General features: G+C 35.0%; 1 protein-coding gene across 1 annotated transcript in view; it reads right to left on the bottom strand.

Annotated features, from left to right (window-relative positions):
• Positions 1 to 16,713, bottom strand: part of DIAPH3 (diaphanous related formin 3) — a 203,793-nt gene extending 187,080 nt beyond the window's left edge. Inside the window, exons 1-7 of the mRNA XM_065631897.1 lie at positions 16,588 to 16,713; positions 11,214 to 11,318; positions 5,693 to 5,823; positions 2,565 to 2,639; positions 2,412 to 2,481; positions 1,905 to 2,041; positions 1,350 to 1,455 (exon numbers count right to left, since the gene is read on the bottom strand). Of these exons, the coding sequence (XP_065487969.1) occupies positions 1,350 to 1,455; positions 1,905 to 2,041; positions 2,412 to 2,481; positions 2,565 to 2,639; positions 5,693 to 5,823; positions 11,214 to 11,318; positions 16,588 to 16,698 (735 nt within the window). The 5' untranslated portion in view covers positions 16,699 to 16,713. The remainder of the gene's footprint in view (positions 1 to 1,349; positions 1,456 to 1,904; positions 2,042 to 2,411; positions 2,482 to 2,564; positions 2,640 to 5,692; positions 5,824 to 11,213; positions 11,319 to 16,587) is intronic.
• Between the last annotated feature and the right edge of the window lie 1,471 nt (positions 16,714 to 18,184).

Below are 18,184 nucleotides of genomic sequence, written 5' to 3'. Positions count from 1 at the left end.
AGCTCTGCTCTATAATGAAGAGGTATGAAATCACATAATAGGAAGCTAAGGATGGGTGCATCAAGGGATGCCATCCAGAGGGACCTCGACAAGTTGGAGAAGTTGACCCATATGAACGTCGTGAATTTCAACAAGGCCAAGTGCAAGGTCCTGCATCTGGGTCGGGGCAATCACCAGTATCTGTGCAGGCTGAATGAATGGAGAAGGACTTGGGAATATTCATAGATGAAAGATTAGATATGAGCCAGCAATGTGCGCTTATGGCCCAGAAAGCCAATCATATCCTGAGAAGTTGGTGGTGCCCAGTCCCTAGAAGTGTTCAAGGTCAAGTTGGATGGGCTTTGAGCAGCCTGATCTAGTGAAAGATGCCCCCCTTATGGTAGAGGGGTTGGAACTACATGATCTTTACAGGTGCCTTCCAACCCAAACCGTTCCATGATTATAAGACAGAAAGAGTAAGAAAGGAAGGACAATTTTTCAAAAGAGAATCCCATTGGTACTGGCATAATTTTACTACAAATTATTCTCCAGCTTCAGATATTTCTTTATGGTTAACTTTTCTGTGAGACAGATGAAACAAACAGCAATCTTTACTGTCAGACATGGACTATTTAATCGAAAACTTGACAGTGGAGTAACACAACCATATCTTCCAAACTTGGGATTCACTTTCTGCCATTTTTGCAATGTTCACAAAGAAAGGCAATTACGAACAGCGTTCAGTTCAACTGATGCACATGAAAATCAATATGAGTTAATATTTACTCTTAAACCAATGATTTATAATGACCATTCAAATGCACGAGAACACTTTGTGTCTTTTTGCTGTAAACTCTATAACCAACTGAGAGAAACTGAAAATTGAAAATAAAGTGCAAGATCTCTTTCTTCAGACTGTCTGGGTACAATTTTATGAAATCATAAAGTGGACATGAGGAACAAATTTCTGCTGGTTTAAACATTAATTATAAAAAGCACTTGTCTAAAAACTTTGGGTTTTACTATTATTAAAGTTTTAACAAATATCACCAGAAGTGAGATAATTTTTTTGCACCTGAATATATGACTCATGCTTTATTTTAGAAGGCAGTGTAAATATAACTCCCAAAGTCCATAAGATTTGGGTAAACAGAAATCAACAAATTAACCTGTAACGCCTCTGTGTTTCTCACTGCTGAGTCTTCCCATGGCGCTTTTTAAAAGATAACATTATAAACAGCATTCCAAAATCTGACCCTTATTTGAAATGGTATCCCTCCCCATTTTTATTGTAATGTCTTGTTCAATACAGAAAAACAAGTAATTTCGTTTTTGCTTGTTGCAGAGATTTGTGCAAAAAATTGGCTTACTTGCAGCTGAACTGAGTTATCCTGAAGACCTTCTACAATAGGAGAGAATCTATCAACATTCCTTTCCTCTGCTGCTGCTGTTATAGCTTCCAAAATTTTTTCAAGGCTGTAAGAAAAGCAAAGCATATCACTCAGGAGAGATATAATATTTAACCTTGCTGTTCATTTGTTATCTGAAGAGCCATATTGCCAAAGTACTCAACTTCTTCAATTTCTTGCATACAAATTTAGTACATATAAGCATTACTTCATTTCCTTTGGAGACTTCTGTAGCCAAAGAGTGACTTACTGGATTACAATGGTTAAGATACCTTAAAAGTCAGGCTAAAAAATTTTTAAGTAAAAGAATGGCCGCTTCCATCTAACCAGTAGATCCACATGTCAAAAAGAAAACTTGTATTGATATGACCATAATAAAAATTCTGAAAACTGACAACGTAGTACAGGTATTACTTTCAAACCTAAGCTGAAAATTTTAGCCTTTATTTCAGGTATAATTAGAATTTTGGATACCCTAAAATTACCTTACTGTTTCAGGCTAAATACAGTACTTACATATTTTCTTCTCCAACAATGCACATTGCAGAAAGGAGTTTAACTATATCTGTCATCATGTTAGTTTGCTTAGGATCAATTGCTTTGATCAGCAACAAAAGGCTTCTCTCTTCTCCCAAAATTCTTTCCAATCCATACTAAACAACAGAAAAACAGTTGTAAGGAGATTTGGAGGGAATCCAAATGACCGTATTGAATATCCAGTAAAAGACAGCGATAGTTCCCTCAAATGACACTTAAGTCTGTCAAATACTTAATTAAAAAAATTAAATGAGAGAAAAGTACAAAATGGGTCACTTACTCTGTAATAAGGGTATACATCAGCATCAGAAGTTTACACAAGTCTCTGAATATATTTCTGCAGAGGAAGTGGCAGCAGAAAGAACTTCAAACCACAGCTGACCAACACACTTCTTCAAATTGTAGTCTTATACCCACTGACCATGTACATTATCTGATTGAACTGTAGTAATTCAGATTTCTAGATTAAAGAAAATCCTATAATACCTTATTATTCATGAAGGCTCTCAAACACTGTATAACCTTGTGCTGACTCCTCTTCACAATTTTATCCTGGCTGAAGAAATAAAAAATTTAGTGTAATTAAATGTTGTCTACATATTAAGAAAAGCTGGCAATTTTATATGAAATCCTCCTTACTTTTTTGTCTCAACTAATCTTTCCAAAACATCCAACAGTAGCCCCAGACCTTCTCGGCCAAAGTTTTCAACCCAGCTAGGGAGAAAGAAAAAAGACATTAAAAGATTGACATTTTAAAGAGTAATTACAACGAATGAAAATTGTCAGCACAACTAAAAGCAGTATAACTGGATCATTTTAAAACCCCAAATCAACTTTTTGCTCAACAGAAGATCAAGAGTCCTTCCATTCACTCATTGAAGCATTGGATAACCTTAAATTTAAAAATATTAAAAAATTACAGGAGCCATTAAATTTAGTAATTTTAATTTTTATACATTCTTTGGCACAGAACTGTAATTAAAAAACCTTTGAAAAGGACGGGAAGAAAAATAACAATTTCTACTACATACTGTTCTAGAGTCTCCTGGAAAGGTCAGAATCTAACTATAAATGGTAGAGAATGAAGGAAAAGCCTAAAGGAATTGCACAAGTGGCCACCCAAGATATTAATCCATATGAATATCTCCAAGTGAACACAACAAAAATTTGAAATCTCAGCTATTGCCAAAGCTATCTTTTGGTGAGGTTAAACCTGAGTACACTGTTTCCACATGAGACAGCGTTTCACAGCCCGGTTCACTAATGCTCAACACTCCCTGATATCAAATACGAGTAACTGCAGCCATCCCTTTGACAGTAGCTGTTGGTCTTGCTGAAATGATGATCTCGGATCAAGTACCTAAACCTAAAGTTCATGGCCAACGCTGTCATTCATAGTCATAACAGAAGAAATATTTTGCTCTTCAGACTTCATTGTCTGTGTATGGCAGAGATACTTTAAACTTCAGACTAACAAAATCCCACTGCGGGAAGAAGTTGGCTTCAGAAGCAACAAAAATACGCATACAAGCAGAGAAACTGTAGGGACTATTTGCTCAGGGAATTGCTTTTATAAAGGGTGAAGTTATAATATTCAGTTATAGAATTAATTCACAAGTACTTGAATACTCTTCTGTAAGAGGCAGAAATATTTCCTGACACCGTTAGTCAGCTTTCCATGCCATAAGACAATCCTTGGATCTCATATTATTGTCTTTGACCAACAAGACAGAAAATTATTTCATAATTATTTCATAATATCTCTTCCATACTTTTTCTCCTTTTACCTATTAACTGATTACAAAACCATCTCTATTTAGAACACACATAGTTAGCATGATGAAGATGTAATACTTTTCACCATCTTCATCATCAAAATGATCTCGTTGTGGGTGTAGTACCAAAAGCTTCTGTGCATTCTTTAAATTATTACTTAAAAACAGCTTAAGCTGAGTAAATGCCATGTCATGTGTTCACAAAATGAAATATTTTCTGTAAAAAGGAATCATCCATTCTGCAACGTCAGAAGTTCAACATCAAGTTGATCAGAACTAGTAAGAAAATTACAAAGTTCACTTTACTTACATTATAGCTTCTCCATTATTTTCTTTGTTTTGTTTATTTAGACACCATTGTACACATTGGGTAAAATTTATCACCACTTTTGGATAGTAAACATAATATTTAGATACTGCTCTAACTGTGGGACCTTACTGGTAACAAATAATAAGCTTTTCTATTGGAAATAACATAAGGGAGATGCAATAGCTTTTAGAAATACATAGTACTTCCAGTACCATAGCAGGATGGGATTAAACAGTTCTTTGTATCTGCTAGATACAGCACAGTAATGGACTTATCAGAAGAAAGAATCAGATCAGAAGCTTCTATGTTTTTCCCCTAAAGGTAAATATTTATGAAAACGATTTTCTCCTTCCTAGATAAGTGTTTCATTCTGAAATAGATTAGGCAAATAACTGTCAATTATTTTTGGTATAACTGGCCATATCTGACCTAAAGATTATCCTACAAGATGTGCTAGGAAACATCTAGTATGAGACAGAATTGTGTGGAGCCACTTTGACGTATATTCAGCAACTGAGGATGCCGAGAATGACCAACTGCCTAAAATACTGTTGCATTATTACTGCGCTTTCCTCTGCTTCCACAAAGAGAATACTTACGCTACCCAGAGCAAACACTCAGCTTTTTGTCAGTCTGCTAAAACACCAAGCTATCACATTCATAAAGGAAGTATATTTTGTAAAACCCTCCATCAGAAGAACTTGAGTTAATGTAAAACATGTTTCTCCCCATGTGAACCATTACATCTTCTAAATAAGACAATCCAATTAAAAAACAAGTTAACAGAAGAAGCAAACGCCCATACAGAAGACCCGCATCAACAACTCTGTCAAGACAGATGCAGAAAGAAGAAAGTTGTCTAATCCTTTCTTGATCATATCTCATCATAAGCATTTCATTTGCATTATTTTAAACTAAACCCAAAATACTTTCCCAAAATCATGTGTTCAATCATTGGCTTAAATAGCAACTCTAAAACAAAAGGTTGCAAATAGGGTAGAATAGAAAAAAAAAATATATAATTTAATAAAATAAAGCCAGAATACACAAATCAAGCTGCATGGATCAAATCAAAATTAAACGTAAAGATCGGTATCAGTGTTAGAGTTATGATTACTGAAGAGTTAGCCTTTGTTAAAAGAAAGAAAACCCAGAGGTAAACTGATGTTGTGGTCTGTTCTGTATACATAAACCCCACAGATATAGCAAAAATTACTACAAGGCCACAAGGAAGAAAGCCTAAAGCACAATGGACAGAAGAAGGAACACACAACTAAAAACATATATGTTTTTCTGGCTCACAAACACCAAGGTGCCTATGTCCCATTATTGATCACCCTGACAAAGTTAAAAGATTAAAGAGAATATTTCAAAAATAAAAATGAAAAAAAAAAAAAGGTTTGACTATTTAGCACTAGGAAACAAAGCGAACTGCTCTGCACTACACTTGTTTTACATTCTCTTAGCATTACATTGTACAGATCAGTTAACTCTACTGTAAAATAGATTGACGGAATATACATAATCAACGAAAAAAAAGCAAAAAAGGCATAGTCATTCACTAATGCATACACATTCATTAACTAGAAAACCTTGAAACATGCACATCTACAGATTCATTAATATTAATCCATTAAGAAATAAGAATATAATTAATCTTTGCAATGTGTTAATGAAGTTACCTGACAGGATTACTAGTCAAGGACACACGGAGAGATTCTAAGCAAGTGACTAGTCTTTCATCTGTTGACCCAGATTTTAATTCCTGAATAAACTCTTGGGGTGAAATCTTCCGTCTGTTCTTGAGACTTCCCTGAAATACAGAAAATACATTCATTTTTTATTTGGCAAATTTAGAACTTGAATAGATTATTAATGGTTAACCTTCACTTAAGTTCTTGAAAAAAACAGGGAAATAAAAGATATAATCTAATCCTAAACCTGTAACTGTTTGTTGTCCATCTACTACATATTCTAAATGCTGACTAAATTTTTGTCAATTTATGAACAAATTTATAAGCAGCAGTCAAAAGTCGCAGGCATCAAATGTAGAAATGTATCAGGTACACTTGCTGAAATACAATTTTTGTAATGAATGGATTCTGTTTAGGCACTATAAACATCTTAATTTTCAGTGCTCAACTGAAGACAAAAAATTCAGGGCAAATTTTGCAAAGATTCAATGATCATCTACCTAAGATTTTGAGAGGAACCAAAGGGCTAATTTCATACAGTTTGACCATCGTCTGCTGATGAATGTTGACACATAAAGGTGAGTAATGTATAAAACTCATGAATGGGAAATTTTAATTATAGGTTAACCTTTCTGTGTGTGTGTGATTTAATTTCAGAACTGTTCTGTCTATTTGTCTTTGCGTGTGTGTGCGCATGTTTTTAGATAAGAAAACCCTGATTTAAGTTCAGTGTGAACCTTACCATTTACGAATCTTTTACTAATTTGCTATTTTGATTGATTAAAACAAATTTCATTGAATCACTCGTTTGAACTAGCTGATGATTAAGTGCTAGTAAAAGTTATACAACCTAACCTTGTAATCTACCACAAAAATATTAATAAATTCTAAATTGCTGCTAAATCAAAGCCATGCAAAAAATTCTATTCATGACAGCTCCCCTACAGCTTCGACACAGCTACATCTAAAGAGGAATGAAAAAACAACTGGAGAGAATCTTCAAGCCAATTGTAGAAGATCCTAAACAAAACAAAAAATCATTCGTAGAATTAAGAACTAAGTATCAGAGTTGATAAAACATGGAAGGTAAAGACTGTTACACCATGAGTTGCCCAAAACACTGGAAATTCACTGGCTAAGGGGAACTGGCAACAATGGTTTCTGTCTGGTTATTCAAGAGCTTATACACTGAACACATCCACGCTGTTACAATAACACCCAAATATTTTAAGACTAGACAATATATACCCCTGAGGCATTATCAGGTGAATTTGAGTTATGGCTGTTATATAAGGAGGAAATTGTTACAACTGTGGTGTAAGAGGGGATCAAGGCCATGTCTGTACGCACATGCAGCATACACAGTTCAGCATGTGACCCTGGATCTTCCCAGCTGGTCTCTGCATAGATGAGATAATGGACTGACTTACAGACAGGGTGACCAGAAGAACTCTGAGCAACCTTCATGACAAAGTGTTTAACTAAATGTTACAGGAGCTCTCCAGCTGGAAATTTCAGAAGGTCCCAGAAATTCTCCTGGCAGCTCTTGCTGTGCATAGACTGGTTGGTAAGCACTACTTAGATGCCTAAGCATATGGATTAATATTCTGGGTAGAGAATCTGTCATTTCCAGTGACTTCCCACAGAATTTCCTGCTGTAAAATAGACCAAGCTGAATATAACTAAGATACTTATAAATAGACAGTAAAAATGTTTTCTTTTGATGCACAGTCATGCAGGACAGTCATGTGGACAGGACACATAGTTAAGACAGTTAGAAGATATTTTGGAAGTAATTTAATATAAGCAATAGCAATGTGCACAGTGGAAAGGTCACATGGGACAAGAGTCCAGCCAGACTATAATACACTAGAATGACATTTCAGAGAGTCTCATCTGACCCATCTGAAGACACTGTCACAAGCAATAGAGACTCACATCAACATCCAAACAGTAACCAGCCATCCAGAGTCAGGCTCAGCTCCCCACCTTAACACTCCCCTGTACAAAAGATGCCAATTAACTGTCAATGTCTGTACAACACACCCACAGTACCAAGTACCACTTATTCATAGTTACACCAAGGTTCTGCAACACAATAAGAATATGACACATCTGCCAGTGCTTTAATAAAACGAGAGCTGCATTTGGTACCAATTGTGAAACTGATTATATTAGCTGTATTTCTGCATGGGAAAAGCTGCTTAAGTTCAAAATGCTTGAGCTAACTGAGAAACAGGAAATATCTTGAGGCATCAGTGCCTCTAGAAATTTAATTGCTCAGCTGAAGAACAACTGGTCTGTGAGCAGATGCAGTATGAAGTCAGCATTAATTAACTCAGTTAAAACATTACAAGGGAGTGAGCTGCACAACAAAACCAAAGTCTTGCGAAGAAAACTCACTTTAAAAACCGTGTGTCTCTGTCTGTGTGTCTGTCTGTGTCTGCACCTGTGTCTCTGTGCGCGCCTGTGTCTGTCTGTCTGTGTCTGTCTGTGTTCAACATACAGAACACCAAAACTTATGGTAGGGTAACATAATATCAATACTGGTTTTATTTCCACTTGAGTATTGACTCCCTAACATGCAAATTGATTTTTAAAACTTTTCTGGGCTGGAACATTTTTGTATGTGTTCAATCATAATACATACAAACAGCTACAAAAACACAGAAAATATATTGGACATAACAATCTCTAAAAATAAACAGAGCCACACTGCTTTTGGTAGATGAGAATTCACACTCATATAATAGCCTTTAAACACATTTGTTGTTGCCGTCTCCAACTGTTTCCTGAGAAATAAAACATGCCACCACAGCAGACAGAAATCTCATTCAAGATTTTCAAGTCATGATGGTTTAAACAATATATGATATACATTTCTAAGATAATGTTTTCAGGGGAAGAAATAAGGCTTCATCTAAACAATATACATTACCAGAAAACAAGAAAGTATTAGCAGAATACTGAGGTACTCGAGCAGAATTCTTCCAAGCATGTAATTTTTGATATTGTTCAAATTGTCAGTAAGTACTAGCATCCCAAACCCTAAGGCTGTTTATTCTTAGCAATTCTTCTACAGGGAACCCCTGAACATGTTATAAAGAGTGATGGTAACAGCATAGTTCCTTACAAACATATACTGACATATATATAGAAGCATGCTTTCAGCCAATTGTTTAAGAATTCTCTAAGCAAAGTGGAGTGAAATCAATGAGTATTGGACGATGCATGTCAGTAGAACTCTGGTTACTTTTAAATAACTTTGGGTCCTTAAGTGAAGGATTCATTCTAAACATCTCATGCATACACAGAAGTAGGTCACAGTATTCTATACATAAATAAGCACCTGAGCATGGTCCCACCAAACCCAGCATAATTTCTAGATGCATCAGTAACAGAGATGTGCTCTGTGAATATTGAAAAGGAGTTCTGCATTTCTAAGAAACAGAAACCCTGATACTGAGGTCAATGATGAAGCTTTGACTATAATAGATTCCACTTTGATGACCACAGGCTGCTTGTTTTCACTAATTCATTCAAGGCTCCACCTCTGTTATTAATTTTAATAGTTTTTCTAATGATCATTTCTTTAAATGAAACCTGTTGAGTATTCTGCATAGCAGTTGCAAAATTCAGCCAAGCACTCTGGGCATGCAGTGTATTATTCTCTCTAGACTGAGAAGGCAGCAGGACAGTCCAATGCACTTGAAGTATGAAAACCCATGCCAGGAACAAAGAGTTTGCAAGAGCGAGGGAAGGAGTTTCCCATACCAGTAGCTCCAGCACTAAACTGAATTCATCTCAGTACTATCGTATCAAATAGCTGAATCTACACATCACAGAAACAGCTCCTCCCAGTTATACGACGAGTGAATGCCATTTCCAGTAGGGACACAACAGCAGGAACAGCATTCAGTAAAACCAGGAGTTGCCTTGTATGTGAATTAGTCCTCAGTGATCTCTCAAAACAGAAAGGGGGATAGGTGGGCTGGTAGCAGGGTTGGGTGGAACGAAAAGGAAAAAAAATGCTGTTGAGGGCTTTATGAAAACACACAAGACAAGAGTGTGTGGGAACAAGTCACTACTCTGGTTAAGGAACCAGAGCTGCCCTCTTCAAAAGAATACCTTGCCTGGCTGCTTTGGGCATAGTGCAAGAAGCTCCATTGCCAAAACACAAGTGTCGTGACAACCAAATAGAAAAGAAAAAAATATTTATTGCAAATGGTACGCAGAGAGAAGGATCGATTAAACCTACTCTGCTATAGGCTTCAGTTCTCTGCAAGTGTTAAGTGCCAAGAAGTAAAAAGTTAACATGAAAACCTTTCTCTTGAGAAAGAGTCTTAACATCACCATCGTCACGATGTTAAAATTCCAGCAATAGATGTGGACACAGCAATTCTGCACAGCCAGACATGTCCTATTATCACATTACTTTTTAGATCAAACAACTGAGGTCTTAGAATGCATGCGGAGCCTAAGGGTGTCAACAACATATAAACCTTGACATGCTGTTTTGGGCTGAGAAACTTCAAAGAACATTGTTGAGACTTAGTAACCTGAAGTTTCCTAACTTCTCACGAAATACCTCTAAAAAAGAAAAACAGGCTAGACCTCCTAATCTTCCGTTACTAAGAAACATTTATGCTACAGAACGATTAGTAGCTTTGATAAGCTCATCTTAAATAAAACAGTCTTGAGACAGTTTAGTCCTGTACTAGGTATCTCCCTTCCCAAAGGTGCTGAAGCATTACACTAATGAGGTACATCATCTAAACCAGAGAATAAGATAAAGACCTCATTTACATTATTTAATGACTTCTTTTCTCAGTATTTGGTTATAATCACATATGGGCAATTTTTACTGATACCTTTACATGCATGGAGCAGTGAGAGTCAAAGAATCAAATATATGAATTCTAAAACAATCAGAAGGTCTGAGGACAATATTAGCACTGTAGCATTCAACAGTGGAGTCGGTCCCCACTTTTCAAAAATTAGAGCAATTTTTCTTATGCCAACTTAATCCTTAAATTGCAAAGTACACAACTCCTTGCACTTCTCTAAAACAACTAGTAATCATCAAAAAAGTGGACACTAATGTGCAATGCTTTCATTACCAACTTTTACATAGTGTCACAACATGAATTCTGTACTGAAGGCAAGTATGAAAAAAGCTAAGCAAATAAGGAATTCTTTTCAAACAGTGCTAGTAAACAGGTTCACATTAAACTTTTCCAACAAGTTTTCTGGAGAATCTTTCCATCCCCACTAAAGCCATATCTTTACCAAAAAATCCTGTTCTGTGTACAGAAGACACACTTCAAGTAAAAGTGAATATCTTTCATTGCAGCCTGTAAAATAATGAGATAATGCCCTTTCAGAATGTTTGTGTCTAAGAGAAACAAAGTTAGTGAAAAGAATGTAACATGAATCATCGCTTTTTCTCTTCAACAGGAAATAATAAATATTAGGTTATTGTTGGTGTACTTCAGAGAAAATTACTTACAGACTTTGAAGCAGTGCTAATATATTGCATCACCATTTCTTTTTTGGTATTAAAATCCTTTTCTCTCAATGGCATCTTCTTGTCTTCATTTAAATTCATATCTTCCTAGAATGGGAGGAAAAAAAAAAGTTTCAAATGTCATCCAGCAATATAGTTATTGATTTAAAAAATAAAGACACAAAAATACAAACTTAAACAACTGAAAGCTGTTATACAAATAACTTTCATGAGTTAGATGTTACTCAAAAACATAAAAACCTTTATCCAACTTCCCTAGCAACTCAGATTTAAAAAACAGTCAACTATGCCAGGATAAAGAAGTATATGACAACCATTACTAGCATAATCTCTTCTTAGAAATCATCTACAGTTTCAGACACATACATGCACTAAAAAGCATTATTTAACACTCCCCAAAATATTTATAAGTGTATTCAAACCACTCTCTTAGAAAGATCTTTTTAATGATACATCCATTTGTTCTAAAATTCTGTTCCTCAGTTCTCAAATACTTAATCCTGGGTAGCGGGGTCTGCTTTGCCCTGAGAGAAGTTCACACAATAATATTCGCCTTTGCAATAGGTAAGGCCCAAACACTCGAAAATTTGATCATTAAATCAACACCTTCAACTGTTATCAAAATCCCATCACAATTCTTTCATTCCAACATAAACCCAGAGGTCAAAAAGCGTAGATGTAAAATCACATTCAAAGCCCCACAGCAGCTATTCATTGACACTTCTGACACAGGGACTTCTACTGTTCCAGCCTCAAAATGCTCTGATCATTGTAATCAGCTCCACACCTGTGAGAAATTAGATTTCCTATCACACTGAAGGTAAAAAAAAAAAAAAAGAAAAAGGCTTTAAGAAACAATTTAGGCACACACACATCAGAGCATATACAGCATTACTATGGTCACTCAAGCTTAGCAAGAATTACTGCTGTTATTTTCAGCTGAGACTCACGAGGTGAATCCCCGCCAGCTTTGGCAGAAGCAATTTTACAAAATCAGTGAGTAACCATCTTGATACCAAAGCTCTTTCGCCCGGTCAGAAACCAAAGTTAAACAGCGAGCAAACTCATAACCTTGGAACTTTAAGAAAAAAAAACCCTAAAGACCAAATTTTTATACTACACTGAACCTTAAGTTTCCTTGTCTTTCACTAGTTTTCATACTGAATAAGATAGAATCAAGCACAGTTCCTAGAAACATTTACAGTTTTGTATAAATCCGAGATGTCAGAAGACATTGCAGAAAATGCTTGACCCATTGAGTTGAACTTCTTCAAAGTACAATTAGGGAAATTTTGTGTAGATTCTGGAAACTTTCCCCCACAAATGTTACTGTTTCCTTTCCTTAAGGACCAGAAAAAGTTCCTCACTTCAGTCTAGCATGCATTTATTATTTATTAAATTAGCATTTTTATTTATGCACAGCATTTTATTTAATGCGCTTATCATTTATTAAATCAGTATTTTTATTATTTATTTGATACTGTATAGTGCATTTATAGTATTGGATTAGTATATTTGATATTATAAAAACACTATATTACTTGATAGTTTTAGTATCAAATAAGTGCAGGGTGCATGTTGTAAAAAGTTGTTTCATTAAAGAAATTATAAAAATCTTTTGCCTCCTTGGCAGCTACCTTGCATATTGGCATTACTTCCTACATTTGAATGTGAATGTAAATGCAAAACAACTTTGTCTAAACAAGCTGGAAGGATGGAGGCCACACATACATCAATTTTTTCTCATAGTTCTGTTCTTCAAAATACTGCATTCCTTTGAACAAAAATTCAGAGAGAAACTATTTGCTTATGCCCAAACCAAAATTCTAGCAGTGCATAAGGACACACATATTCCCAAATATTTTGCAAGTTGCCACGTAGTAAATAAAAAGTCAGGACATTATCCTGAAAGGACATGCTGCATTTTCTAGCTTTTCTTGGATGAAAGCAAAACAAGAAACTACTATGATTTACTTAATGATGGGAAACCTGCTGTAATCCAAAAATGCTGCAAAGACTCAAATATCCATACTAAAATTAGAACAAAATAAAGTAAATTTTTAAAACAGGCTTAAATACACATACATTAAAAACAGTGCTGTGATCATATATTGTACGCAAAGAGATCATTTTCTTCCAAGACAAGTTTTGTGTGTGTACATACCATTTGGAAAACAAGTGAAAGATACTTAAAGTTACCTGTCTCTGTCAAAGCTTACAAGCTTAGAAAAGCTTAAAACTTTGCAGCTTTAAGATGAGAAAGAACACATAATCAACCACAAAAAAAAGGTGTCTTTAGTATTTCAAATCAAAAACCTAATCATCGGCTCAAAGGACAGGTACATGAAGGCTGTTAACCATGCTGTTAAATGGTCAGGTGGAAACCTAAAAATTTAAACTAGTTACTTGAGAACTCAATCTAAATATTTTCATTTACTGGTCAAGCATTTAGCAGTTTATTACATAAATAGCCAGGACTTTTACAATTTGTCAATGAATTCTGACATTGATATATGAGTTTGGAGGTAAAGATTCAGGGACTGCTAAAAGGCATTTAAAATAAGAATAGGTAAGGAGGTTCTTTTCAATTTACTTTTCATTTTTTTTTTTCAACAACAAATGCTTTCAAAGCTAAAAAAATACTCCAACTTTAAATTCTCAACAACTGTTTAAAAATCTTTATGCCTTATCTAAAACATTTCCTTAGCTTAAAAATGCAGGAGGAGGGTGAAAATCAAGTCAGAATGTGAAAAATACTATAATGTTAGAATTCCCTCTAGACCATCTGTTATCTTGTTGTAGGTATTTCTCATTTAATGCAGTATTTCAGTTAAATTAATTACCTTCTATTAAATGCACAACATATTTATGACTATTCTTATTACCAGGCAACACATCTGTTGAGATACGCACATGACAACCTATACTATAAATTACTAAAATCAAGTCCAGCTCAACATTACCAGATAAACTTGTTTTCTTCTGCAAGTTCCAATAAGCATCTTTGGAACACTGTGCCTCAGGATACGCTTTACATGTATATTTAATAAGGGCAGCTGTATTTTATTTAATACTTAAATTGTATTTTTAAATAAACGAAAAAAGCTTTTCATAATAGTTTGTTGCCACTGCAAAGTTCATTCTTCTGTTTAAATAAGTTTTGCACTTCTTTCAGACTTGCTCTTTTAAAATTTTCTGAAAAATAACTCCTGAACGTAAATAACAGAGAGAAAACAAAAAGAAAGGGAAGTAAGAAACCTATCAGTACGAACTATATTCCATAATCCTAAATGTAACAGCAGGTTTATTTATAGGAAATATTCTGTGTGTGAAGTAAAAAGTAGTTTGTTGTTGTTTTTAAAAAATGAAACATCATTAAAGCAATTGATTTTTGCAGATTAGAAGTATTCAGTGGTACAAGGGGGACATCAGATGTGGCTCAGTTTATAAAATACTTTAACCCCATTCTTCTATTTATTCTTAAATCTTTTAAAGTTATTCTACAGCTGAGCAATACCTCTTTGGAAAATAACAATAAGTCATTTCACAGAGATATTTTCCTAATAGCACTAACAGAAATGAAAGGAGCTAAATGACAATTCATTAGTAGCTTTAACTGTCTGGTTTTATGAGCTCTTTCATAACTTTTGCCATCAAAACCACACATGACAACATTGCATAAAAGATCACGAGAAGGAAGCAGTATGCACCCAGGAAAACTCAGAGCATAATGTAACATGTTCAGCTAAACTTCAGAATTGAGAAACTGCTCCCTTCAGTACTAAACAATTGACTATTTTTATTTTGTGCAAAATTAGCCCTAAAAGCTTAGCTACAACATTCAAATTGTTCACCACCCTACTCCCTCAAATCACTGAGTTTGATCAGAACAGCAAACTAGAGGCTACATTATATAATTAGCTATGTAATCTACTGTGACTAAACTAGCTTTATTCCAGTTCATTCGAGTGTGGATAATCTGAAGAATCCTTTCTGTATTACACGTTATAGCTAAAATAACACTGATAAAGTAGTTTATCAAAGAGAGTTTAAGTGCTTTGTTATTCAGTGTAACTAGGAAAGCATTCAAATTATCCACAATGTCATCATTACTTTAACATATTTTTACATAGTTACGAAATTGGAACTAATTGCTCCATGATCAATGGATATAAACATTTCTGTTTACCTACACACAGTAGTAGGTTTCTGAGGTTTTATTGAAAGTTTCCATTTTTTATGGCATAGTCTCAACATCACACTCTATCAATCATATACCAGAATCTCTGCAAGATGGTAGAGAAATACAACCTACACTTATGCAGCAGGGAGTGTGTGCAGGGAGGCATCCCTTCAAGTTTTATAAAAAAAAAACCCTCTCGTTTCCTAACATTTGAGCAACTACTATTTCTTCACAGAAGTAAAATATGCTAGACACCGCAGTATGGCAAGAAAACCAGACCGTGTGAGAACAAGTACGAATACAAAAGTTGATAACACAGTGAATTAGTCCTCCCCTTCAGTCATAGCTCTCAACAGTTCTGCAAAAGCATCTTCAAAACTAAACTAACATTATTGAGTACTAGGAATTACAAATTCCATAAAGGTACTTCTCTCATAGCACATTTAATTTCCTCCCCATCCCAGGCCCTGGTAATCCCTTTGTGTTTCAAGAGTTACTTGTTACTTGCTGTGAAGCAGAGAAAAAAAATAATAATTTCCTTGTTAGTGTCCTCTTGTGCTCTTCAGATTGCAGTCACTTTCTTCTCTCATGGTCATTCCGTATTTAGTTTTCCATTGTCCAAAATGTCATCATCATCATGACAAAAAACCTCAACCTGTTGAAGTGGTACCAATGCCACGAGATTTTTCTGTGACTGCTTTTTTGTAGCACAGTAACCCTGACAGCTAAGGAAGGACGCAAATTTGAGACTGCAAGTGCAGACAAACGTGGCTTTGGAGGCAAGAACCGCAAGTCTTTTTTGTGCAAGAGTGACATTGCATATAAGCTCAGAACAAAACCCTGCTGTGACATTCAAATGCATAAAACCCCTCGGTAAAAGTTTCAGGTCATCTTGAAAGCAAGCAGGATTCCCCATGTCTTGTTCCTCCTCAAAATCTGTAATCAGAAACCTTTAGTTTCCATTTCAAATATATTTGGAGCAAGATCTTGTCAAAACAATTCAAAGACTTCATTCCCCCAGAAACACCCTAAAAAACATGTAATTACAACTGACAACAACAACAACAATATTAATAATTTAGGTAAAGATCAGAACACATGCACAAAAGAAGGCTCTGCCTGTCAGATAGCCATGTTGTTATTTTAAGTAAAAGAAATCTACATATGGCTTACCATCATTTTTTCAAAGAGTGCTATGATTTCTCTTTCCGACAGGGGTTTTGAAGGAAAATCCTCTGCATCCGTAGGCGTGGATGGCCAATCTGTAGAATGCGACTGCTTCATATGTGGCAAAGGAGGTCTTTCCTTTTTACTTCCTGGAATTCTTATACTGGCAAATCTATCCAACTGAAAAGAGAAAAAATATAATGTATCACATACTGTTTCCACTTTATGTAACCCTAATTAAGATGGGCGTTCTTGGAAGCTAAACAGCCTTATTTTTCTATGGCAACTTGCCTGTTATTTAACTGTCTTATTTTAAAGGGTTTTCCTAAAGATACATATAACCGTCAGTTGCCTTAGCACTTGAGTTAACAGACTAGAATCCCATTACGATACGGAGAAATCATGCAGAACATGAGAATTTTATGGAAAGTTTGGAGGAAAAGATATCTACAAAACCAATTTATGAAGAGTTCTTCCCAATCATTACATGTAGAATACGAAAAAGCAGGCTTATTTACCAAAAACATAGTTTTAAAGTGGTTTTTGTTACTCTGAAACAGCTGTACTCCTGACATTGTAGTAGAATATACAGATATGCAAAGAAACTATTTCTTATTAAAAGACAGGTTAGCGTGACTAAGACACTGTTCTATTTATCTTTTATTTTACCCAAAACTTAGTGCCTTTCTGTGCTCCAATTATTTTGAAATTAATTTAGGAGACACATAAAAAACATCAGCTCTTCTATTCAAGTTAAGTAGGATACACTCATGGTTTCATGACTAATCCTTATGACTTTACCAACACAAGACCATAGCTCTGACTTTACCCTTTCAAAAGCCAAAAAAACCTCCTTAGAACAGTGGTTTGGGTTGTGATTTTTTTTTTTTTACTGGTTACATATTTTTCAATTACTCAATAAAGACTTACTAAGTGAACTTGTAAACATTTTCATTGTTAGAACTTATGTGTTTTAATGCATATGTGCAAAGACCAACAGTACACAAAAGCAGCTGACATACTCAGCGAGATGTGTTAAATCTTAATAACTGTCACAGACTTTCAAACAGATGCGAACAGCAATTATTACTCTTGTCAACACAGAAGAAAGTTACAGTAGCATTTGACGCATAAGAGAGATTTTGGACAAGATTTCAACCATATCAATAGACTCAGATCTTTGAAATGCTATACAAAAATATTCTGAGGCTTCAATATATCTTGAAGATAAGTATCTTGAGATATCACTTAATAAGTACATCAAAGTTACCAAACTAAATGACAAGTAAAGTTATTATAGGATCTGTAGAACTAAGATCAGAGAAAGCAAAGAAAATTAGTAGCAAAAATTGGGTACAAGTGTTCCACTCTAATCTGAGCAAGAATTGACTATTAGACTTTCATGAAGAGAGGTTTAGAGAAAAAACAAAAAGACCTTAATTCTTGCTTTTCAAAACTGAAAAGGAACAGTTTTTGGAACATAGTAATAGAATGTAAGCCACTCACATACAGATGGTTGTAGAACATGCAAAAGAAGAAAATTAATATAGCATAAACACAAAAGAGCCCAGCATGGTTGATGAGGCCCTTCAGTGTCACATCA

Source organism: Caloenas nicobarica, chromosome 1, assembly GCF_036013445.1.
Source record: "Caloenas nicobarica isolate bCalNic1 chromosome 1, bCalNic1.hap1, whole genome shotgun sequence".
Taxonomy (NCBI): domain Eukaryota; kingdom Metazoa; phylum Chordata; class Aves; order Columbiformes; family Columbidae; genus Caloenas; species Caloenas nicobarica.
Note: the sequence above shows the minus strand (reverse complement) of the source record. Positions and strands in the feature narration are given on the sequence as shown.